General features: G+C 47.2%; 1 protein-coding gene across 1 annotated transcript in view; it reads left to right on the forward strand.

Moving 5' to 3' along the window:
* FIBCD1 (fibrinogen C domain containing 1) overlaps nt 1–25,769 on the forward strand; it is a 76,873-nt gene that overhangs the window by 17,951 nt on the left and 33,153 nt on the right. Inside the window, exon 2 of the mRNA XM_053374080.1 lies at nt 21,859–22,335. Within this exon, the coding sequence (XP_053230055.1) occupies nt 21,859–22,335 (477 nt within the window). The remainder of the gene's footprint in view (nt 1–21,858; nt 22,336–25,769) is intronic.

Genomic DNA, 25,769 nt, shown 5'->3' on the forward strand with positions numbered 1-25,769 from the left:
CAAAGTTTATATACAAAGTTTATATACCTAAAGAAAAGAAACGAGGACAAAAAAACTATTCCAAAATCATATATGTACCAACACTTTGGACTTCCTATCTATCCCGTTGTATATTCCTTTTTTACAAATGAATGCTCTCTTATTATTTACATTTTACCTAATACATTCCTATATCAATATGTACCCTTGGTCTTATTTCTCAACTCCGTCTCTCTCCAGCGTCAATTGAATGCTAGCATAGATTCTATGCTAGCATTTGGTTCACAGTTTGAAAAGACTCAAAAGAAAAGAAAGGAGATTCCAGCTAAAGATTAGGAAGAACTTTCTGACAGCAGAAGCTGTTTGACAGTGGAACAAACTCCTTTGGAGGAGGTTTTCAAACAGAAGTTGGATGGTCATCTGCCAGGGATTCTTTAGCTGTGACTCCTGCATTGCAAGGGGTTGGACTAGATGACCCCCAGGGTCCCTTCCAACTCTACAATTCTGTGATTCCATGCTCAAGGAATGCTGCCCAGGATTTAGGGCCATGACAAATTTCCAATGTTTGGAGGTTGGCAGTGGTTATTATGCAGTGATGTAGGAAGGAAGCCTATTGTACGTGCTCAAAGCCATTATCTTCTTTTCACATGTCTAGCAGCAAAATGGGACTAAGGAGCTATGCTGGCATTCTGTTGTCCAGAGCCTATGAAAACTCTGATGCCAGCTCTGCCCCGCCCTCCCTCTCTGTCATAATTCCATGCAGCTGCAGGTGAGATAAAAGCATGTTATGCAGCTGCCCCTGACTCCCTGCTGGGCGTCTCATGGGACAGATTTTGGCTGCTCCTTCCTCTCTCTGCCTCCCTCCAGCTGCATGCATCTTAGAGCTCTCCCAGGGAACTTCTGCCATCTGCTGTCTAGCACTTGGGGTGAGGAGGGAGGGTGACTTCAATCTTGCATCTCTCATGAAACCTTGCTGAGGTTTTCAGCATCCATACAGATTCTGCAACAATTTGTTCAGAACTTGAATTTCTACCACTCTAGTGCACTGTTTTTAAAAATCGAGTTTTTATGACGTCGTATACAGGAGTGAACAAAGCAAAACCATTAACAAACAATTCTGGTCTGCTGCATAACAACGGAACATGTCAAGAAAAGAGGGGGGCATTCTATACATCACAAAGGCAAATGAAGGTATCTCTACCACTGTGCTGAATGAGTCTTTTGGGGTTCTCCCCCTCCCCCGGTGCTTTTGAACAGCAAGTAAGCACCCCTGGGACTGGCTCCTTTGAGCTCACTGCCTTTCCATTGTTTAAATGCTGTTGGCACAGAGCTTGGAAATGACTAACATAAAGGGTGAGGCTAGCTAATCGTGTCTCTTTTAATCAGATAGGACTTTTAATCATGGTCTCTTTTGAGCAGACTGGTCTAAACTAGTGTTCACCCTCCTGAAGTCCTCTCTGTGACTGAGCAAAAGTGGAAATGAAGTGGTTCAAAGGCAAACGTTACCCATAGTGGCTTAGGGTTGTCACCAGTGATTTGAAAAATATTTGTGCAGTTAGGTGGAGCCAGGATGGGCTTTGACCGGGCAAAAGGTGGAGCTTGATGAGTGGAATGGATCAGGAGGCAGAATGGGGTAGTTTCTACACAACAGTGGCACAGCCTAGAAACATTTGCTGCATCAGGAGCCGTGCCATGGAATGGAGCCCATGGGGTTTGCTGTGTCAGGAGTTGGACCCTGAGAAATGTTGTTATGCCGTGCAGTCAAGCCTAGAGGGTTTTGTTTTTTTACTGACAGGAGGTGGAGCCTTGGAGATGTTGCTGCCTCAAGTGGTGGAGATGGGTTGACTTGGAACCTGATAGCAGGCAAAGCTTGATTGATTATGGGTCTGTCCAGCAGGGCTCTTCTTAGGTTATATTCTTATGATCCAGGAGGTAGCAGGCGACCATCCTAACTAGTATCCATGGATAGCCTTATCCTCTGTGAATTTGTCAAATGTCATTTTAAAGCTATGGTTCACAATCAGCCATCACCCACACATTGTGGTACCAGAGTAAGGACATAAGGACCACCCTGCTGGATCAGGCCAGTGGCCCATCTAGTCCAGCATCCTGTTCACACAGGCAGTGGCGTAGCGTGGGGGGTGCAGGGGGGGCCGGCCGCACCGGGCACAACATCTGGGGGTTAGGGTTAGGGGCACAAATCCACGGGTTAGGGGGCGCAAATTACTTGCCTTGCCCCGGGTGCTGACAACCCACGCTACGCCACTGCACACAGTGGCCAACCAGATGCCTTAAAGGGAAATTTGCAAGCAGGATCTGAGCACAAGGACACTCTCCCCTCTTGCAGTTTCCAGCAACTGGTGATCAGAAGCATTCCTGACTCTGACCATGGAGGCAAAGCCAAGCCATCATGGTTGGTAGCCATCGATAGATGATGCAGGACAGGCGAATGAAAGGACTTCTTCATGCAGCAGACAGTTGAACAATGGAACTCACTCCTGCAGGAGGCAATGATGGTCACCAACTTAGATGGCTTTAAAAAGAGAATTAGACATGGAGGAGCACAAGGCTATCAATGACTGCTAGCTACAACAGGGGTGGACTTGGGTCTTTCAAAATTCAGTGGCCCCTGTGCAAGGCCAAAATTCAGCCCACCTCTTGCCTTCCATTATGAGTGTGTACTCCGTCATAGTTGCCCTTGGCTTGGCTCTCAGTGTGGAGGGACCAGTCGTGCTGCCCTGAATCTGCTTTATAGCTACAATGGCTATGGTCTGCCTCCACAGTTTTGCTTCTGCACACCAATGCTGGAAACCGCAGGAGGGGAGAGTCCTCATGTGCTTGGGTCCTTCTTTCCCATTGGGGCATCTGGTTGGCCACTGTGAGAACAGAAGGCTGGTCTAGATGGGCCACTGGCCTGATCCAGCAGCCTCTTCTTATGTTTTTATGTTCTTAATAGCATCTCTTTTCCCTTTGCTACATCAGAGATTCTTCATTAGAGGGTGATTTGGGTTCAAGGATACGTAGCAAAGAACTTTGTAATCTGCCATCAGACTCCTGTCCTCTTCTAATCACTCACTCCTATTTCCTCGGGGTGCCCTCGATGGTGGCGCAGAGCCTGAAATGAGCCAAGAATGTTCCAGCCACCATCTCAGTGCTGGTTCCCGGGCAATTCCATGGATGAGACATGCTCTCTCTCCCCACCAGCCTTCCCGATCAAAAAGCACCCGATCATTTGCCCCGAGTGACTGCTTGTTCTGTGCATCGCTGTGCTTTTCCGAGCTTGCAAGGGGCTTGGAGGATGAGATGAGGCTGTTGTATCAACCCCTCATCTGCTTTCCCCTTTGGTGAGACAAGCTCCTTCGTTCTGCCGTGTTCGTTCCCCGGGCCGGGAGAGCGGCTTTATTCTCCCGGCTCCTTTCATTCTCCGAAATGTGATCTGTCAGTCAGAGCATAAAGCTCTGATCCCTACGAGATGGAGATGGAAGAAGGGGGGAATAGGTGAAAAATAACAGCTCTCATTTCACACCAGCTGGGTCTCACCTCACCCAATCTCGCCACATAACAAGCAGGAGTTCTTAAGCATTCTGCTTTGTGGGCCTGTTAGAGGTGCTTTGCTTTTTCAGAATAGGTTTAACAGCCATTGTGACAGCTGCAACTCCCTCCCCCCCCCCAAAAAAAATCATTTTAATCACCCTGCATTTAATCACCTAGCAGCATTTCCTTCCAAGTAATTCTGAGGTTTTGCACACCGGGCTCAAACTCACCTAAGGCATCACCTAGCAGAAACCTACCGGATCAGACCAATGACCGATCTAGTCCAGCATCCTTTTCCAGCAGTGCCCACCCAGATGCCTCAACAGTAAGCCCACAAGCAGGGCCTGAGCAGAAGAGCACTCTTCCCTCCTGCAGCTTCCAGAAACTGGTATTCAGAAGCATTGCTGCCTCCAAGAGCCAGTGTGGTGTAGTGGTTAAGAGCGGTAGTCTCGTAATCTGGGGAACCGGGTTTGCGTCTCCGCTCCTCCACATGCAGCTGCTGGGTGACTTTGGGTCAGTCACACTTCTCTGAAGTCTCTCAGCCTCACTCACCTCACAGAGTGTTTGTTGTGGGGGAGGAAGGGAAAGGAGAATGTTAGCCACTTTGAGACTCATTAGGGTAGTGATAAAGCAGGATATCAAATCCAAACTGCTCCTCCTCTTCTTCCTCCTTCTTCTTCTTCTTCCAACACCGGAGAGAGAATGGAAAAAGAGCCTGCTGGAACAGGTCAAACAGCCAGTTGCATCCTGTTCTTACAGTGGGCAACCAGATGCCCATTGTGGGAATCCCACAAGTAGGATTTGACCATAAGAGCCCTCTCCTCCCCTGTAAAGGTAAAGGGACCCCTGCCCATTAGGTCCAGTCGTGGCCGACTCTGGGGTTGCGGCGCTCATCTCGCTTTATTGGCCAAGGGAGCTGGCGTACAGCTTCTGGGTCATGTGGCCAGCATGACTAAGCCGCTTCTGGCGAACCAGAGCAGCGCACGGAAATGCCGTTTACCTTCCCGCCGGAGCGGTACCTATTAATCTACTTGCACTTTGACGTGCTTTCGAACTGCTAAGTTGGCAGGAGCAGGGACCGAGCAACAGGAGCTCACCCCGTCGTGGGGATTCAAACCGCCGACCTTCTGCTTGGTGAGCCCTAGGCTCTGTGGTTTAACCCACAGTGCCACCCGCGTCCCTCTTCTCCCCTGTAGTTTCCAGCAGTTGGTATTTCAGAAGCATTACTGCCTCTGATCATAGACCATAGCCATGTCTAATCGTCTGTTAAAGCCATCCAAGTTGGTGGCCATCAGTGCCTCCTGTTGAAGTGAGTTCCATAGTTTAATTGTGCTGTGTGAAGAAGTCCTTCCTTTTATCTGTCCTCAATCTTCAGACATTCAACTTCATTGGATATTGATGAGTTCTAGTGTTATGAAAGAAAGTTTCTCTATCCTCTTGCCCCACACCGTGCAAAATTTTAACCTGTTACATTTTACCTTAACTAAAAACTGCCGAACACTGCAAGCTTTCCTCATAGGGGAGTCACTCCTTAATCTTTTAGGTTGCCCTTATCTGAACCTTTTTCAGCTCTGCAGTATCCTTTTTGAGGTGAGGTGACCAAAACCACACATGGTATTCCAAATGTGGTTGTGCCATAAGATTTTTCTAATGGAATAATGATACTGGCCATTTTATTTTCAATTCAGTTTAAAGGCGAACCAACCCAATTCACATTTTCTGAAACATTATGTGAAGCAAAACATAGCCATCAGTTGAAATTCACACTTCTCTGAATTTTGGAATGTAATTCTCTAGCCAAGCAGTGTATATGAGGGCAAAGTATGCATAACATGCATATATTGTCAAAAAGAACATTTTAAAAATGTCTTTCCGACGGGGGAAAATCACTTTGCAAACGTGTATTTTAGGTAAAACTGTACAGACTTCTGCATTTTTTTGGGGGGGGTCACACTAAAATGCTGATGAATTTACATGATGACTTCTTTAAAGAATTAAACCCTTCCTTCAAACTGTTATGGAAATGTGGAGAACCGAACTTAAGGTTGGGAAAATGAAAAACAGAGAGAAACCGGAATGGATGGATAAATCCGCCCCTGCTCCTGATAATACCAAACACAGGTGCTGCTGTATGTGAAGAGCACTGGAAACAAAACAGGGTGACTGTGAGAAACAAGAGGGAGTTCTTAGTTTGTGGCCAGTAGACACAGAATGCTGAACGTTGTCACAGGGGTCTATGGTGCAGCTTAAGTTGGGATGGGGTTGGTTGGATCTGTTTGAAGAGGGAGAGAGGGAGGGGAATGCAGCTATCCAATAAAAAACATTAATAAAAATGAACGTATATGGGGAAAGAGTGTGCATAAAGACGGCTATATTATTGAGAACAACAGGCAAACAATTATTGTGTTGCGAACATCTGTGCATTGCTCAAAACTGCATTAAAATTGTGTTTATTAGGAGAAATGTGCACTAAAAATTTGCTGACCAGTTTTTATGGGGACTTACAATTGCAAATTGCTGCAGAAATGTGGAGAATGGAATTTAGGGTTGGAACAAGAAGAAATGGGGGGGGACGGGACTGTAATTGACGGATTCGCCTGTCCCTGGCTCCTGATAATGTGAAACTCAGGCGCTGTGTGCCAACAGCACTGGAGCCAAACTGAAATTGACAGATCCCTTCCTCCCTTATCTACACCACCCTTTTTGAGATATGGGCTGACTGCAATAAAACAAAACATGAAGCCGTGTAGCTGTGTAGCTTTCCCCCTGCTCTGAAACAGGCTGCAACACAGAACAGGGTAGAACAGGCAACGCATAGCTTTTTAAAAGAAATTTTGCTGTGGGGCTTCTAATTGATCTGTCTCCAGTAGTCCCTATAGTTCTGCCCCACACATCAGTTGAGGAGAAACCTTTCCTCGGGGCAGCTGAGCTCTTACAAATCCAGAAACTGCAGCGATCTTGGTTAGTGTATTCCAATTGCCAAAACAAAGAAACAAACAAACGAACAAACCCACAGGCAGTTAAATGCATCTGACTTGTTCAATTTCTCGATCATCAAGAGTCTATTTATGAGACGGAGGGCGGCTTTCAAACACCACCAACTTAGTCTTGATGCAATTTATACTTAACTGTTGTTCCTGGCAACTGGTCCCATAATCTCTTAATAAACATCTCAGTCTCACTTGTGTTCCAGAAAACATCCACCTTGTCATCTGCCTTATGGAAATGTGGGCAAACTAAGTGGCTTGATAGCAGGCAGGCTGGAGGGCAACTATGGGGAATGCTGCGATTCTGGTATTAGATAAGACCAGAAGAAGAGCCTGGCTGGTGCATCAAACCAAATGGCTCACCGAATCCAGCATATTTTCCTCACAGTGGTCAACCAAATTCCTGTGGGAAAACCTCAACTGGGACCAGAGCACAAGAGCCCTCTCACCTCCTGTGGTTTCCAGCAACTGGTATTCATAAGCTTTATTGCCTCTGACCATTGAAGCAGAGCATAGCCATCCTCCATTAATTTGTCTAACCCTCTTATAAAGAATCCTGGGAACTGTAGTTTGTGAAAGGTGCTGAGAGTTGCTAGGAGACCCCCATTCCCCTCACAGAGCTACAGTTCCCAAGATGGCTTAACAGTCAATCCCTCTCTGTGAGGGGAATGAGGGTCTTATAATTATCAGCACCCTTCACAAACTACAGCTCCCAGGATTTGGGGGTGGGGGGAGCCATGACTGTTGCATCATAGTGCAAATGTAGCCATAGTCTGCTCAGAGTCATGTCTGCTTATTTCAATGGGTCTACTCTGCCTGCCTTCTTACTTACAGCTTGCGGCCTGCCTGCTTCCTCCTCCTCAGTTTCGTTGTTGCCCTTGTAGAACTCAGCAGGGAGCAAGGTAGGGGCAAAAGTAGAATTAGTTGCCTCTGCCTGTCATTGGCTCTGGCCCCACCAATAACTGGCTCTGGCTCCACATACTGTTGTACCCCTTGACTTCTGCCCATGGGCCCAATGAGCGCCAGCCACCGCCACTGGTCCTGAATAATGCGACACTCCATCAACACTGCAGCCCTTTGGCTGAGGAATGCAGAAATGCAAGTTTCCGATATAGTATATAAAACTTGGCCCCTGCTCCCTTTCCTCATCGGCTAGGGGAGCACGTTCTGGCTCCGTCTGTTGCTTATTTTTTTGCTTATTATGTAACTGCTTAAAGACCCTCTGGAGATGTCAAAGACCTTCAACAAAGGACGAGGAGAAGGCAAGAGGAAAAACCCATTGCTTTTCAGAATAAAAATCCTCTTTGCTTCAGCGCAAGAGAGAGGTTTTATTTTATTCTTTTTCAGAAGAGGAAGTTGGGCATAGTTTTGGGCACAATTATATTCACGCAGGTGTCTTGCAAATTGCATGGGTGTCAGGTTCTGGGAGATTGCTCATAAAGCTGAAGTTGCGCATAGCCAGAACAACCCAGGAACAACACCCCCATAGCTATTTCTCCCTTCCTGGAGCTGGCTCACTGAGCAGGCCTTGCCCCCCTGCCCATACAAACTAGAGAGCTTTTAAGAGAACTTTTAAGCTCTCTGCCTTGCTCACTGTGCCCTGGGAAGGTCTCACGTAGGCTCTGGGAGGCTCCCATGAGAACTCATGAATAATAGAATAATAGAGCTGAAAGGGATCTCAAAGGTCTTCTAGAACCTTACATTTGCCCCTATTGAAATTCATTCTGTAAGTTTGTACCCAGTTCTCCAATCCGTTAAGGTCATATTGAATCCCAATTCTGTCTTCCGCGACATTAGCTACCCCTCCCAGTTTGGTGTCATCTGCAAATTGGATGAGCATCCCCTCCATTCCTTCATCCAAGTCATTTATAAAGATGTTGAACAACAATGGCTGCAGGACAGAACCCTGGGGCACCCTACTTGTCCCTTTCTTCCAGGATAACGAGGAACCATTAATGAGCACTCTGGGTTAGATCAGTCAATCAGCTACAAATCCACCTAACAGTTACCTTGTTCAACCCAGATTTTACCAGCTTATCTGCAATAATATCATGGGGGGCATTTTCAAAAACCTTACTGAAATCAAGATACACTATGTAAGATCTCATACTGCCCTATGAGACCTCACTAAGGCCTCCATGAGCCTTTGTGAGATCATTCCAGAACCCAGTAAACAAGGGAGAGAAATGGAAGATTCAGGACAGATAAACGAAAGTACTTCCTCATGCAGCCCATACTTGAACTATGTAACTCAATCTAGCAGGAGGCAGTGATGGCAACCAGCTTGGATAGCTTTAAAACAGGATTGGACAAATTCATAGAAAGGGCTATTGATTGCTACTAGCCACGATGGTTATGCTCTCCAACTCCATGGTCAGAGGCAGCGATGCTTCTGCATATCAGTTGCTGGAAACCACAGCAGGGGAGAGTTGCTCTTATGCTCAAATCCTGCTTGTTGCTTTCCCACAGACAGCTGGTCAGCCACTGTGAGATCAGGAGGCTGAACCTGGTGGGCAATTGGCTTGATTCCTCAGGGCTTTTCTGATGTTCTTATCAGCAATAGTGGGCCCCACCAAGCCCTGAGTTCCTGCTGCTTGCCTGAGCGTGCCATCGCAGAGCCTGTTCAAATCCATTTTGTAACTTTGCTTCCAGTGAAACATGGCCTTGAGCCCACACATGGAGTCAAAATCGCCTGGGGTTTTTTTTGTTTTTTTTTCATGTTGTTCAGCAGATCAGAATACTATTATTATTAAAAAACCAACGTGCTAAATTGTTCAACTCTCAAGATGCTTCGCTTATTGACTCTTGACATCTTGTGTTTGGAGGCACACAAACCCCTCAAATGACAATGCAGCCTCTCTGTTGCTGTTTTAAGGTAATCACCAGAGCTGCTGCCTGGTTTCTGCCAGTGATCCCCTTGGCCAAGTGATTTGCAGCTCTTCAGCTGGACACATAAAAGAAAGTTCTTCATGCAATGCATAGTTAAGTCTATGGAACTTCTTCCCACAAGAGGCAGTGATGGCCACCAACCTGGATGGCTTTAAAAGAAGACTGGACAAATTCGTGGAGGAGGAGAGGGCTATCAGTGGCTACTAGCTACAATGGCCATGCTCTGTCTCTACAACTGGAGGCAGCAATACTTCTAAACAGATGTGGGCTCTTAGCCACTCCAAGCCAAAGGTGTGATCTTTCTTGCCAACCCCTAGATATGCCCTTGCTTCTGAATATGTTGCTGGAAACCATGATGCTCCTGTGTTCAGTTCCTTCTTGATGGTTGGCCATCTTTGGGGGGGGGGAAGATGCTGGACTAGATGGGCCCAGTGGTGGAGCTTCATGCTCCGGCACCGGGGGGCGGAGAGCAGGCAGGTCGGGGCTGGCGCAAGTCCCAGGGTGTGGCGCACCGCCCCCAGGGGCTTAATGTGCGTCCTGGGGGCGTGACGATCAGCGCAGGCAGGGGGGCAGCCACGATGGCACCCCACCGGGATGGTGCTGCCGGGGGCGGTGCGCTCCCCCCCACTCCACTTCCTCCGCCAGTGGACGGGCCATTGGCCTGATCCAGCAGGCTCTTATGGACAGAATGTGTGCCATTTCTGTGGCCCATTCCTAGCAAGAAAGGCCTACATTTCTAGCAGAGAAGACAGGAACTCCAGTGCAGTAACATAACACCCGTCATCTCCCCATGTGCCTAATCCAGATCATTGCTGAAGTTGCCTTAATGCAAATGGCTGCAGGGGTGGAGGACAAAGGATGCTGGAAGGAAGATGTCACTCCAGACAGAAACTCACAGGAGAGGCAAGGACAAGGCTTGGAGGAGGGGAAGGGGAACTTTGTCAATGCAGCAATTTCTCTGTCTCTTTTTCCACCTCCCAAGAGGAAAGTAGTTGTCTTTTGTCTCTTTGAATATGCAGCTCATTCCCCCACCCCACCCCCCGCTGTGAGGCCTCAATCCATTCTGACAGCTGCATCTGAGGTCAGGAGAAAATCATAGCCTCCGTGTTGCAGGTGTAATGGAAAGCAGGGGGAAAGTCGGCAGGAATGGAGTAAGGAAATGAATGCAACCACAGGGGGAGAGCTGAGCCTCCTTGTGGGGCGAGGCAGCAAAGAAAGCCAGTGGTTATTGGTTGGTTTTTATACTACTTTTTCTTCCAATGAGTTTAAAGTGGCGTACATGGTCCCCTTGCTCATTTAACCCCAACAACAACCCTGTGAGGTAGGTTAGGCTGAGAGGCAATGACTTGCCCAAGGTCACCCAGTGAGCTTCATGGCCAAGGGTTTTTTTAACCCTGGTCTTCCAGGTACTAGTCCAACACTCTTAAGCACTATACCACACTGGTCTCAGTGTATGGCCGGGGTAGACACTGGTCGAGGTGTGATAAGGCATTGTTTTCTGCTCTGCCTTCTTTTTCAGTGCAGGCAGCGCTGTTTCTGTTCTACAGCAGTTCACCCTCTGCCCAGAACTATGTTATTTGTCCCATTGTCCACAGTGGCGAGCTCACGTTATCATCATCATCATCATCAATATCCCACCTTTTCACAGACTGGGACTCAAGGCAGTTTATACAATTTAAAACAACACAGATAAAATACAAAAAGCTCAAAATGTATAAAAGTTAATTGCTAAAAAGTGCTTATATTCTAATAGAATTAAAACATTAAAAAAGGCAACAACCAAATCTAGAAATACAGATAATAAGAACGGCACAGCACCATTAAAAGCACAAAAAACAGTCAGCCCCCCAAATACTTGTTGGAATAAAACAGTCTTCACCTGCTGGCAGAAGGGCATAAAGGAGAGAGCCAGTCTAGCTTCTCCAGGGAGGGAGTTCTAAAGCTTGGGGCAGCCACCAAGAAGGCCTTCTCCCGTGTCCCCACCAAGCCTACCTGTGAAGGTGGCAGGACGGAGAGAAGGGCCTTCCCAAAATATCTCAGAGCCAGGGCAGGTTCATATGGGGGATCAGTGTCCTTCAGAAAGCCTGGGCCTAAGCTGCAACTTAGGTAACTTATGTAATTAACCATGTAAGGGACACATGTCATTACGCTGTTCCACTCCCTCAATACAAAGGAAATGCAATGCACCTGCAGAAAAACATAGTTACATATCATTTGGAGACTGAAAGCAGCAGCAATAGCTAATGGTGAATTCACTGGACTGAATTCTGGTCTGGACTCAGGGTGAATTAGTGAGCATTGGCAGTTCCTGGACACATTTTTTGTTTCATCAGGATTCTCTGATACCCCTCACCAGTGGGGTATATGTTGACTATGGTCACATTGGTGGCATATATATATATTGTGGTTTCCTCCAAAGAACCTGGGAACTATAGTTTACCACCTCACAGTTCTACAGTTCCCAGACCCCTTAAACTACAATTCCCAGGATTCTTTGGGGGGATCCATGTGCTTTAAATGTATGGTATGGATGTGACTTACAGCTCCCATCATCCCTGATAGCATGGCAAAGGATGATAGGAATTGTAGTCCAAAGCACCTATAGGACACTATATTGGCTAATCGTATGGGACAAGTTCAGTATATTTGCATAAGGCATAATGGTGCTAAAGGAAGACCATGATAAGATATGGGTTGTATTCAAATAAGTTCTACTCAGAGTTGACCTGTTAAAAATAATGCCCATTCATTTCAATGGGTCTGTGCTTAGTAGGACTATTGTTGGATACAACCCTCTATAAACCTCCCTCTCCAAAACCCCTTATATTTGTTTGCCTTTCATTTATATATTACTCATACCTGCTTCTTTCATACTCAGCCCAAAAAACACTCTCTCAGGAGCTTCATATAAGATTAAAAAGTAAAATCAATCAATATCCACTTAAGCCAACGTAAGCAGTACAGCTCACAGGTCTCCTTTCTCCTGAGTTTGCCTGATTTGAGGGAGGGTGTTTTGGGTAAGCCCTGAAAGAAAGAGGTGCTGCATTTGTGAAACGATTTATTATGCAGGGAGGGGTGGACAAGTTACGGGCCTCCTGGTTTCCTTGCATTATCGTTCTGCTTTTCATTTTTATAGCAGAAGGAGGTGATTTTGCTAGGAAAACAAAGTTGAAAAGTAAAATGTAGTTGAAAGAAACTAACACTCCCCATCCCCAGCCATTGCTGTGTGAACAGAAACTGACCTAGAGGCAAATAAGGAAGGCTCTTCAGAGGACGATCCCTCAGCCATGTTCGACACAGAGAAAGAAAAATGGATGCCATAGCCCCGGAAAGCCTCAACAGCACTTGGCTAGTCTGCAATGAATGTAAGGGCCAGCCTTGTCATTGCCGTTTGAGGCAGCTGCCTCAGGCAGCAGAGTGTGCTGTGTGACTTGCTCCGTAACCCTTTAAGCTAACCTGCTGTTGCCCTCAACTCATGTATGCTAGAGTCCCAAAGGGCGACTCAACTGCCTATTTGTTTAGCTTTTGTGTATGGAATAATGGGAGGCACCATCTTGGCCTCAGGCTGAGATGCAGAACCTGAGACCTGGGGGCTGGGTGCTGCCTCCCCAAGTAGGCTGCCTTGGGACTCTCCCTAGGCCACACCCCTCACTGGCCTTCCTTTTCGATCTGCTTGAGTGTTTTTTGATTGGTTGGAATATGACCTTAAACTCTGATAATGCCACGTGGTTGACTGGATGGAGGATAGAGAGGGCTTTGTGAATGTAGAAGCCAGCCTACTGTACAAAGGTAAATTTTACATTTTTTTCTCTGCCTACCTTTTCCTCTGGCCCTGCCCACCACTGGCATATGGCCCCTGGAAGGCTGCCCAGGAGGGAATGTGGCCCTCGGGCCTAAAGAGATTCCCCACCTCTTGGGCTGGCTTTACTGGACGGGTTGGTGATGCAATTGGATTGGATTGCACATGCCCCCACCCCCAAAAAAGAAGATTACAGCAGATCAGCCCTGAAAAACATCAAGAGAACATCCCACCACCACCAAATTTCTACACCAGAGCACAACAGTTTGACAAGGCATCATCAGGAGTCTCCATAAGAAGCAAGTGAACAAAGGAGTGTGATTTAAGAGGATTGTGCTCATGGAGCACAGCACTGGAGCCTTAGGAGGCCTTTGTAATAAGTGGTTGAAAATAAGTGGAAGAAATAGATGCAGCATCCAGCAAAGGCAAAATCAGGACAGGCCCCCAGAGTCCAGCAAGCTTTAGTACACTAGCCTGCTCTGCTAAGCTTCTTTCTGTTTCTCCGGCATCCAAAGTAACCACTACAAAATTGCACACTGGTGTTCAAGCATCAGCTCATTGCAGATACAAACCTCTGGTCCGGCTCCCTCCGAGGTGCTCAATCTGGGTTATATCATGATCCAGTTCTGCAGATCACAGCGGTCATAAGAACATAAGAATGGAAGAAAGCCTGCTGAATTAGGCCAAAGGGGGCCCATCTGGTCCAGAATCCTGTTCTCCTGATGGCTAATGCCTGTGGGAAACCTGCAAGCAGGATTTGAGTGCATGAGCCCTCTCATTCAGAAGCACTGGCATTCAGAAGCACTGCTGCCTCCAACTGTGCAGGCAGAACACAGCCATGGCTGTGATACCTCTTTGATAAATCATGGTTAGTAGCCCTCGTGGAATGGGTATATATGGGTTAAGAGAATCTCACAAGTACTGTAAACTGGTTTAACTTATTTATCCATTCTATAAATTTATACATTGCTTGGTTTTTTCTTACACACACACACACACACACACACACACACACACACACGTTTTCAAAGAGAATAAAACAATAAAATTATTGGTAAAAAAACAGTTAAAAACAACTATTTAAAACATTCCAAGAAACAAAATTAGAAATAAACTAAAAATAAATAAAAATATAGACCAGCATTCTACATGTCTGGTTAGGCATGTCTAAGCAATAACATTTTTAGCAGGTGCTTTAAAAAGTACAATGAAGGCATCTGCCTGAAGTCAATAGGCAGGGAGTTCCAAAGTGTAGGTGCTGTCAAACTGAAGGATCAATTTCTTACAAATGCAGAACTGGTATTATGTGGCACCTGTAACATTGCCAGGTCTACAAAACAAAGCAGTCATCGGCGCCTGGTAGGGACCCCAAGATCTCCTGCAATGCTTTTGCAAAGTTTTTTTGCAGATAAAGTTGCTCAGATTCGGAAGGAGGTAGACTCCACTGTGGGAGCAGGGCCGGGGCGGGAGAGTGCCGGAGTTCTGTCTAGTCCTGCTAAATGGGATCAATTTCAATCTGTTACTTCCAAGGATGTGGACAGGCTGCTTGGATGAGTGAAACCAACCACCTGTCTCCTTGATCCTTGCCCATCCTGGCTTATAAAAGCGAGCCGGGAAGGGCTGGGCGATGGGCTCTGAGGGGTGGTGAATGCTTTCTTCTGCGAGGGAGCCTTCCCAGACCCGCTGAAAGAGGCGGTCATTAAACCGCTTCTTAAAAAAACATCTTTAGATCTGGCCAATATGGCCAACTATTGCCCAGTCTCAAATCTTCCATTCTTGGGCAAGGTGATTGAGTGGGTGGTTGCTGAACAACTCCAAGCACGCCTGGAGAATGCGGACCATTTGGATCCCTTCCAGTCAGAATTCAGGCCTCACCATGGGACTGAAACTGTCTTGGTCGTGCTGGTCGATGATCTCTGGTGGGCTAGGGACAAAGGTGAGAGCTGTTTCCTAGTTCTGCTGCATCTCTCAGTGGCTTTTGAGACCATCGACCATAACATCCTTCTGGACTGTCTTGAGGGGCTGGGAGCACTGTTATACAGTGGTTCTGCTCCTTTCTCCTGGGACGTGTTCAGAAAGTGGGGGGGGATGAGTGTTCAGACCCCTGGGCTCTCACTTGTGGGGTGCCTCAGGGTTCCATCCTCTCCCCCATGCTTTTTAATATCTACATGAAGCCACTGAGAGAGATCATCAGGGGGTTTGGGCTGGGTGTTCATCAATATGCGGATGATACCCAGCTCTACCTCTCTTTTAAATCAGAACCAGTAAAGGCCGTGAAGGTCCTGTGTGAGTGTCTGGAGGCGGTTGGAGGATGGATGGCGACTGACGGATTGAGGTTGAATCTGGCAAGACAGAAGTACTGTTCTTGGGGAACAGGGGGTGGGCTGTTGTGAAGGACTCCCTGATCCTGAATGGGATAACTGTGCCCCTGAAGGACCAGGTACGCAGCCTGAGTCATTTTGGACTCACAGCTGTCCATGGAGGCGCAGGTTACTTCTGGGCAGCTGTCTACCAGCTCCATCTGGTACGTAGGCTGAGACCCTATCTGCCCACAGACTGTCTCACCAGAGTGGTGCATGCTCTAGTTATCTCCTGCTTGGACAATTGGACAATGCGCTCTACGTGGGGCTACCTTTGAAGGTGACCCGGAAACTACAAGTAATCCAGAATGCGGCAGCTAGGCTGATCACTGGGAGTGGCCACCGGGATCACATAACACCGGTCCTGAGAGATCTGCATTGGCTCCCAGTACATTTCTGAGCACAATTCAAAGTGTTGGTGCTGACCTTTAAAGCCCTAAACGGCCTCGGTCCTGTATACCTGAAGGAGTGTCTCCACCCCCATCATCCGGCCCGGACACTGAGGTCCAGTGCCGAGGGCCTTCTGGCGGTTCCCTCGCTGCAAGAAGTGAGGTTACAGGGAACCAGGCAGAGAGCCTTCTCAGTAGTGGTGCCTGCCCTGTGGAAGGCCCTCCACAGATGTCAAGGCAATAAGCAACTATTTTACTTTTAAAAGACAACTGAAGGCAGCCCTGTTTAGGGAAGTTTTTAATGTTTGATGCTGTATTGTTTTTAATATTCGGTTGGAAGCCGCCCAGAGTGACTGGGGAAACCCAGCCAGATGGGCGGGGTATAAATAATTTATTATTATTATTATTATTATTATTATTATTATTATTATTATTAGGCGGATATGGGGTAAGGCGAGATCTCACAGGCAAACACATTGAACTTGGCCTAGTAGCAGATAGGCAACCAGTACAAATCTCTGAGCACAGGCATTATATGCTCACACAGCTTCACTCCTGTCAGCAGTCATGCTGCAGCATTCTGCACGAACTCCATCTTCCACAAAAATCTTTGTAGAAACATGATGGACTTGTGAACGAGCACATGCGAAACTGCACTGGAAATAATGGGTTGCATCCAATGCTAGTCCTGCTCAGAGTAGACCCACTGAAGTTATCAGAAATGGCTAATTTAGATCCATAAATTTCAGCAGGTTTACTCTTGAGTGGGACTGGCATCAGAAACCACTCTGATCTTTTGGATTCTGCGTGAGTTTTCACCATGATCTGTCTGTTCATTTGTAGCATTTATTATTAAAAGAAAATGGAAACTTTAGGGGGAGAAGTGCAAAAATGCTCCAGGCAGGTTGGGGTTTTTTTTTGGGGGGGGGGTATTATTAGCTACAAGACATTACAAGGTCACAAAGGTCAGAGCTATCCCCAACCAGCATCCTTTTGCTGCAAACTTTGCAGAATCAACCGCACACCTCGGAGAGCGTAGCTCTGGAAAGGAATTGGTGCCCTGGGCCATTTCCAAATAAGACTCCCTGCTCTAAAAACACTGCCCCTGCCTTCACCTCCCCTCTCTCCCTGTCCCATTTCCTTGCTTTTTTATTAACGAAAGAGATTCATGATTCATGCAGCAATGAGATGTTTTCTCACTGCAAACCGCCAGACTCATTAAAGAGTCATGAGGTCCGCCAACCTCTTCGGTAGGCGAGGCGCTGGGGTGACTCCAGAGTCACGGTGGAAGGAATTCCTGACCGGAACCAGGTCTCGCCATTTGGCCCTGCTGGAAGCGGGGACTGCTTATTGTCGCACTAAATAAAAATGAATCCAACCGCAGAAGCGCATCTGTTCCGTGACCCCTCCGTCGTTATTATTTCATAGAGCAGGCACCCAAGCGAGCCGTATATCAACTGCGCCCTTCTGTCTAACTAACTGCCTGGTAGAAAGATGTCTCCGAGGAGTGAACATTTATCTGTTCACCTTCAGAGAACAACCCCCGCTCTGTATGATCAGCCAGGTATCTTAGGATAGGGGAGGTGAATAACAGGAAATATAATAATAATAATAATAATAATAATAATAATAATAATAATAATAATAATATGAAATAGATGCATCCAACTAAGTTCTCATCAGAGTAGACCTATTAACATTAATGGATTTATGATAGTCATGCCCATTATTACTCTGAGTAGGAGAAACATTGGATACATAGAATCATAGAATCATAGAGTTGGAAGAGACCACAAGGGCCATCGAGTCCAACCCCCTGCCAAGCAAGAAACACCATCAGAGCACTCCTGACATATGGTTGTCAAGCCTCAGCTTAAAGACCTCCAAAGAAGGAGACTCCACCACACTCCTTGGTGGCAAATTCCACTGTCGAACAGCTCATACTGTCAGGAAGTTCTTCCTAATGTTTAGGTGAAATCTTCTTTCTTGTAGTTTGGAACCATTGCTCCGTGTCCGCTTCTCTGGAGCAGCAGAAAACAACCTTTCTCCCTCCTCTATGTGACATCCTTTTATATATTTGAACATGGCTATCATATCACCCCTTAACCTCCTCTTCTCCAGGCTAAACATGCCCAGCTCCCTTAGCCGTTCCTCATAAGGCATCGTTTCCAGGCCTTTGACCATTTTGGTTGCCCTCCTCTGGACACGTTCCAGTTTGTCAGTGTCCTTCTTGAACTGTGGTGCCCAGAACTGGACACAGTACTCCAGGTGAGGTCTGACCAGAGCAGAATACAGTGGCACTATTACTTCCCTTGATCTAGATGATATACTCCTATTGATGCAGCCCAGAATTGCATTGGCTTTTTTTAGCTGCCGCGTCACACTGTTGGCTCATGTCAAGTTTGTGGTCAACCAAGACTCCTAGATCCTTTTCACATGTACTGCTCTCAAGCCAGGTGTCACCCATCTTGTATTTGTGCCTCTCATTTTTTTGCCCAAGTGCAATACTTTACATTTCTCCCTGTTAAAATTCATCTTGTTTGTTTTGGCCCAGTTCTCTAATCTGTCAAGGTCATTTTGAAGTGTGATCCTGCACCACATTTATGCTAAGAATAACTGATTTGAGTGTGCGTGTGTTTTTAAACAACAACAAAAAAACACAATCAAGTGGTGTATAAATTTATGGAATAAGTATATTAAATAATTAATAACCTTAATTATACTGGCGCAGTGTGGTATAGTGGTTAGAATGTTGGTCTGTGAATGTCAAGACAGTGGTTTAAATCAGTCATGAAGCTCACTGGGCAACCTTGGGTCACAGTCCCTGTCTCTCAGCCTAACCAACCTCCCACCTCTGTACTTGGTTCAAAATATGCTTTCCAATGCAAACTGAGGTGGTCAATCACAACAGCTACAAACCCAAGCCAGAAGGCCCTTGTTTGAAATCTGCTGTTGGCCACAAGCTCTCTAGATAACTCTAGGGTTGCAATGCCACCTGTCCCTAGAAAAGCATGATCATTCCTTTTTTCTTTCTTTTTTTGGAGAAAAGTGCCCCCTGTCCTGTTTGGACTTCAAGCAGTCTGGACTCCTCCTCCTCCAACTGCATGGTAGAGGGTTGGTCCAGTGGGAGGAGGAGAACGAGAGCCCGAGCAAAGAGTTTGTGCAGGAAAGGGTGGGTCCATGAGGAGGACAGCAAGAGTGAGAGCCAGAGGGACATGGGCAGAGGGTGGGATGGAGCTGAGAGGAGGAATTTGAGAGAGAGTTTTCGCACGGGTAGAGGATGGGTTGGGGGGGGGAGTTGCAGTGCGCAGGCCTTCTATGGTGGAGTCTCAGGTTTTGTGCTAGCAGGGGTGGTTGTGGGTGGGTCGGAGAGTGGGTTTAGAGGGGCCAGGTCCAGTGCAGGAGTTTTTTGCAGACAGAGTGAATAGGGTGGGTCAGAGAGCATGGCACGGTTTTTGCAAGGCTCTGGTGGAGAGTAGGAGGGCAGCGGATTGTAATGGATTGCTTTGAAGTCATTTCTGCACCAGGTAAAGTAATTTTTGGCCCCCCCCCCCGTTCCCACCACCCCCGACCTGTCCTTTTGCCCAACCAAAGGTGACAACCCTACTTTAGACAAGCTATTATTTTCCTCCAGCTTCAACACACACACACACACATATTGGCAACTACAGTACGGGGACATATCGGCTGTTACGAAGGTTTATTGAGGCTATATATCTCGAGTACTTTTTGTACCCTTGAAAGGCACTCAGCAAGTGCTTATATTCTTATTTTGAAAGTGCCCTTCAACACGACCCTTGGGCAACGGAGTAAGGATTGCTTAAGCAAAGGAGAAACTTTCTGAAATCCCAGTGTGTTGAGATATCCTGGGGAATATCAGTGGGCTTGGGGGGAGGGGAGCATTGCAGCTAACCAGTGGTGTAGTGGCCAGTTCAGAGGCACAGGGTCCTTTCATGACAGTCACAGCCATTAGACAATAAACTTATAATCATGCAATAATTCTAATTAAGGGTGCACTGCAACACTCAGTGCCAATCTATCTGTGTTGCCCTTCAGCTAGATATACTATTGTCTGTTCACATACATGGTCAAATGATTTGGAATGCTCCAGCATCCTTTTTTTGGAGTGACTTAGGTTGTGTTCTCCTTGAGCATATATAACAGAACTTGTACCCCATTCTATTGAAACGGAAGCCCCCTTGTGCTGTCAGCAGTGGTGTAGCAAGCTACTCAGGCACCCAGGGCGGTGTGCAGCCTGCGCCCAGCGGTGGGGCGAGCCAGGGCAGGGCATGCTGTCCAGAGCCTCCAAAGAGCCTACCCATCGCCTCTGCCTCAGCTGTAGGGCGGCTGAGGGGTAGGCGATGGGCAGACGCAAGCCCCGCGCTGCCGTTTTGGGCAACACCGAGCCTGCAGGTGCCTGAGCCACTGTGTCACTCCCAAGAGAGATGTGTGGCTCGGGCCCGCTGCAGGCCCCAGCCTACGGTAAGTGCCACCCCCATGCTTTGCCCCACTCCTCTGCCCCCCCCAACTACGCCTCTGGCTTAGCTTTGGAGCAGACAGAACAACAACTCCTTGGTGTTCTTCCAGTGTATCTTCTCCAGAGGGACCCTAGGAGAACATCCTCAGTGGCTGCCCTACCTCCTTTCACTCTGATTGGTCTCCATAGTGACTAAGGAGCTTTCCTTTCATGCTGATGGGGCAGTTCTAGGATGCTGGAGACAACGGACCCTGCTGGGACCCATCTGCAGAAAAAGTAATGGGCTTTTGACCTGCTGTGTCTACAGACCACCACACCTCTGCAGCATACCCTAAATGGGAAGGAGATGAGACTCTGATGTCATCTGAGGGGGGCTCAGATCTCCCAGGGTTTTGCACAGTGGGGTCGTCAGAGTCAGAGGAAGGCAGATCCTCTGGCTGGGGGGGGGTATTGGCCCCACAGATTCATCTGGTAGCAATGCCTCTGGAGTTGGCCTTGCATCACCTTTTCCTTCAGGTTCACAGTCCTTGCCTCCATCACCTGATGAAGCACCAACACCTTGGAATTCCCTGCCAATTGATATTTGGCAGGTGTCTTCACTGTGCCTCCTAAAAACATTTCTGCTTAGGCACAGAGAACATTGATATGTGCTTCATTGTGGTTGCCAGCTTATCATCTTAATTATTTTTCTTAATGCTTTAAACAGTTGTTTTTAACTATTTCAAACTCATAATTTCATTGTTTTATTCTTTTTGTGAACCCATTTGAGATTAAAAAGAACCCTATCAAATGGTAATATAAGAACACAAGAAGAGCTTGCTGGTCATCTAGTCCAGCATCCTCTTCTCACAGAGCCCAACCGTGGGGGAAGCCCATAAGCAAGTCCTAAGTGCAACAGCAACTCACTGCACTTGTGATTCCCAGCATACTGCCTCTGACAGATGAGAGATAACATAGCCATCATGAATGGTAGCTGTTGATAACCTCCATAAATTTGTCTAACCTATTTCAAAAGCTATTGAAGTTGGTGGCTGTCCCTGCATCTTGTAAATGGATGGTGAGAGAGTGAACAAGATATGGAGTAAGAATATTAGAAAGTCTCACAGGATCAGACCAATGGCCCACCTAATACAGCATCCTCTTCTAACAGTGGCTGACCAGTTGCTTGAATGGGAAGCCCAACGGTAGGAACTGACCACAAGAGCCCTCTCCCCTCCTGCGGTTTCCAATCATGGAGGAAGAGCATATTCACAGTGGCTAGTAGCCATATAATTTAAAAACAACAGATTGTTGAAAAAATAAATAAAATGAAGAGGAACCCAGCTTCTGGTCCCTGACATGAACTGACTTTCTCTCCCCTCGCTTCCCATCCCTACCCATCCCTTGCCATTGCTATGTTGGCCCACAAAGTGGCCATAACCTTCTCTCTGCTTCTGTTTTCTAGAGAATGAGCTGTGGTTATATCCTCTGCACCGTCCTCCTGTCTGTGGCGGTTCTCCTCGCCGTCACTGTCACTGGCGCCATCCTCTTCATGAACCACTACCACACGCCCATCACGGAATCCCCACCCATCATCAGCACCAATCCCGATGAAGCCAACGCCTTGGTCACCATCGAGAAAGCTGATGGCTCTCGTGTCAACATATTCATCGATCCCAATTGCCCGGACCAGGGCACCGGTTTCACCCGCCTGGAGGGCCTCCAGTCGTCTGTCCTGAGGGCTGTGACAGATCTTGATGCCGAGACGAAATCATCGAAGGGGCAGGAGAGGGCGTTGCTGGTGGGCCTGTCGGATGAGGTGTCCAAAGTTCTCAGCCATGCCACCCAGCTGAGGGCAGACTGTGACGGTCTGAAGAAAGGGCACAGCACCATGGGGCAGGAGCTGAACGCTCTGCAGAACGAGCAAGGCCGTCTCATACAGGTGATGGATGGGAGCAGAGGGGCAAGAGGCTAGTTCCTGTGAACACTTGCCCCATAAACACACAAATCATGCAAAGTATAAGTTAGGGACCGATTGAGATGATTTTCATATGTTATGGACAGGCAGCTAGCAGAACTGCAGTGTGCCCCCCTCATCCCCAATAACTTTTGGCTTGTGTCCCAGGAGCAAGTTAAAGCCATTTGAAGGGTCATAGCCAGAGGTCTAGCATCTTTACTTTCAGGGGAAAGGTTAGTTTTTGGAAGAACTCCTGCTTGAAACCCTGGAGAATTACTGTCCGCCACTGTTGGCAGTACTGAATTGGATGAACCAATGGCCTGACTCAGGATAAGGCAGCTTCCTGTGTTCCATTGCTGCTGACCCGTTGGCCCTCAATCAATTAAAAATGTGGAGTCTCTTTTAAAAAAAACATCATCTCAGTTTAAATAAATAAAATAGTAGCTGACCAGAGATTTTTGTGAACTGCAGACTGTCCTCTAGATTGGAGGGTTTTAAAATATTTTATTTAAGTCACTTCCATCCATGTAAAAAACCAAAATCAAATTATATGGAAAATGTTAAGTTCTGTTGCAGTTAGGTGCAGTGAAAACTTTTGGTTTTTTAATTATTATTTTAGATGCAGATGTCAAAACATTTACTATCTCCCCCTGAATATACACCATTACTTACCCAGGCTGGTTTACAGGATGTTAACTCTCTTAACGGGTTTTCAGGAAGTGTGTTTTTCTTACAGAAAGAACAGAAGAAGGCAGGAAGGAGCATTCCATAGCCTCTATAAAAACAGTCATGGTTGCAAGTGGTGGAGGTTAGGCCATATAGAGGTTGCTGCCCCACCAACCTTAGTCTGCCCTTGGCCACCCCCTACCTGACCATCTTCATGCATACAACCAATCATGTTGTGGTTCTACCTGTCACTGGAACAGGAACCACCTACTGTTGGGCTCCCTGCATTCTTCTCCACCAGTCCCCATGGAACCAGCCGCTGAGTTCAATGGCGCTTACTCCCGATGCAAAGGACTTGTTCATTCTGTGTGCTGCTCCTTTTTGATACATGCATGTATAAGCATTTACTTATAATCTCTTTATTGTATCCCACCTTTTTCTCCAAGGAGCTCAAGTTGACTTACATAGTTCTCAGCCTCATGACAACCCTATGGGATATTTTAAACTGAGAGGTGGGGGACTTGCCCAAAGTCACCCAGCAAGCTTCATGGGGGAGTGCAAATTTGAACCCTGGTTTCCCAGGTCCTAGTAAGACACTCTGGCCACTATATCACACCGGCTGTAATGGATCACACAGTGGTCTGCATTTCTGAACTCTTCTCAGAGCTGTGGCTAGGATGGGGACCCTCAGGATTGGGGGCTGGATGCTGCCCTATAGCTCTCTAGCTAACTGCCTAGCTCTCAGAACTTTTCCCAGGACCACAGCCCTTACCAGTCCTGCTTTGCATCCTTCTTGAGGGTTTCTGCCTGCCTGGGATGTGTCCGTGAACTTTGCTCAAGACTCCTACTTGTCTGGATGGAGGATAGATAAGGATGTGTTGTTGTGGTGGTGGTTGCATTTATTATAGTGTTGTGAATTGGGGAGGTAGGCTGTGTACCTGTATACAGTCTCTTCTAATTCCTGGATACAATAAAGATTCAATTGCTGGAGTAGCCAGGCAAGTTTTTTGGTGACTCTTGGTGGCTCTGTGCCAGAAGACAAATGGGCAGGGTGGTTAGAAACTGTCTGGCAGTTAGAAAGACAAAGGCCAGAGTTGTGTGAGCTAGAAGCTATAAGCTGGAGGCAGGCTGGGCAGATGAGAGAAAGAGCTATGCCTGATCTCTGCTTGAATCCAGTGCTGAGGCCATGGGAGAAGCAAGACCGAATTGGGGGCGGGTGAATCCTGTGAGCCCCTCCATCACAGGCTCATGTTGTACAGTATATAGATGTAAATAAACCATATAACACATTGTCAACCTGGGATAGCTCAGTTGGTAGAGCATTAGACTCTTAATCTCAGGGTTGTGGGTTCGAGTCCCATGTTTGGGCAAAAAGATTCCTGAATTACAGGTGGTGGGACTAGATGATCCTCGTGGTCCCTTCCAACTCTACAAGTCTGTGATTCTGTGACACCACCGTCTCTGCTGTCCCTCATTCCGAGGACACCGGACCCTGGGTAAGTGCCTGGAACCCCTGGAATCTCACACTGCTCAGAGATTGGGGTGGCATGCAACAATATTTACTTATATCCCACCTTTTTCCGAGACCAAGACTCAAGGCAGCTTATACAAGTTAAAACACCCCTGATTAAATACAAAAAGCCAAAAACATATAGAGATAATTGTTAGGGTAGAAACTAGACTACCAGCCAAATTGCTCAGCCCACTTTTGGCTCTGACCCCACCCACCACAGGCATGTGGCCCCCAGAAGGTTGCCCCCAAAGGAAATGTGGCCCTTTGCCCCTGATAGACTTTCCTTGGTGATGTGGCTGTATAGGGGCTCTCACAATGAGTTTATGCACTTCCAAATTTACAACCGCAACACTGGTCTGGGATGCCACAGAACTGCCCTGAGATCTATGGATAGAGGGTGGTATAAAAATCTAATTAATTAATTAATTAATTAGGGTGGGGGGAGAGTTGCAGCCACAGCTTTTCATAGGAGGAAAACTGGGAAGGTTACAGAAGGCAGGGGAGGGGAGTCTGTGCATGTTTTGCACGTAGCATTTGAGAGCTCATTTGCCAGACAGGTAGCTAAATGCTGGTGAGCCCTGAGGATGTTGGCTTACCTCAGTGAACTCTGTTGCATTTTGATTGAAGTCATCAAAGGAGGCTTCTGCAAATTCAGTGCTGATGCCTAAGGCAAGGTTAGAGGGGGTGGTGGAAAGAACAGCCATTACATCCCTGTAGTGAAAGGGAAAGTGCATCACCTGGAAACAAAATGGCTGACCATTTCAACTCTGCATTCAAGTGAGGTTTAATTGTCTGGGCGGTGGGAAGGGGTTCAGTCCCATAAACCTTGAGACTGGGCTAGGGCAACAGGGATGCCTCTGAACGTGTCTGTGATCTACCTCCATATTTGGAAGCCATTAATGCTTCTGAATACTAATTGCTGGAAACTGCAGGAAGGAAGGGTGCTTTTGTGTTTAGGTTTCCTATAGCTGGCATCTGGTTGGCCACTGAGGAAGAACAGGATGCTGGACTAGGTGGGTCGTTGGCCTGATCCTGCCGGGCTCTTCTTATGTTCAGGAAAAGCACATGCTTTGCACGCAAGAGGTCCCTTCAGTCCCCAACATCTCCAGGTAGGTCCAGAAGGACACCTGTCTGGAATCCTGGAGAGCCACTGCAGTCAGTGTGGACAATATTGAGCTAAATGCCCCAACATGGACTAAGCAGGCAGCTTCCTATATTCCTAGGAGTGAAGGCGCAGTGG

The sequence above is a fragment of the Podarcis raffonei genome, chromosome Z (genome assembly GCF_027172205.1).
Source record: "Podarcis raffonei isolate rPodRaf1 chromosome Z, rPodRaf1.pri, whole genome shotgun sequence".
Lineage (NCBI taxonomy): Eukaryota > Metazoa > Chordata > Lepidosauria > Squamata > Lacertidae > Podarcis > Podarcis raffonei.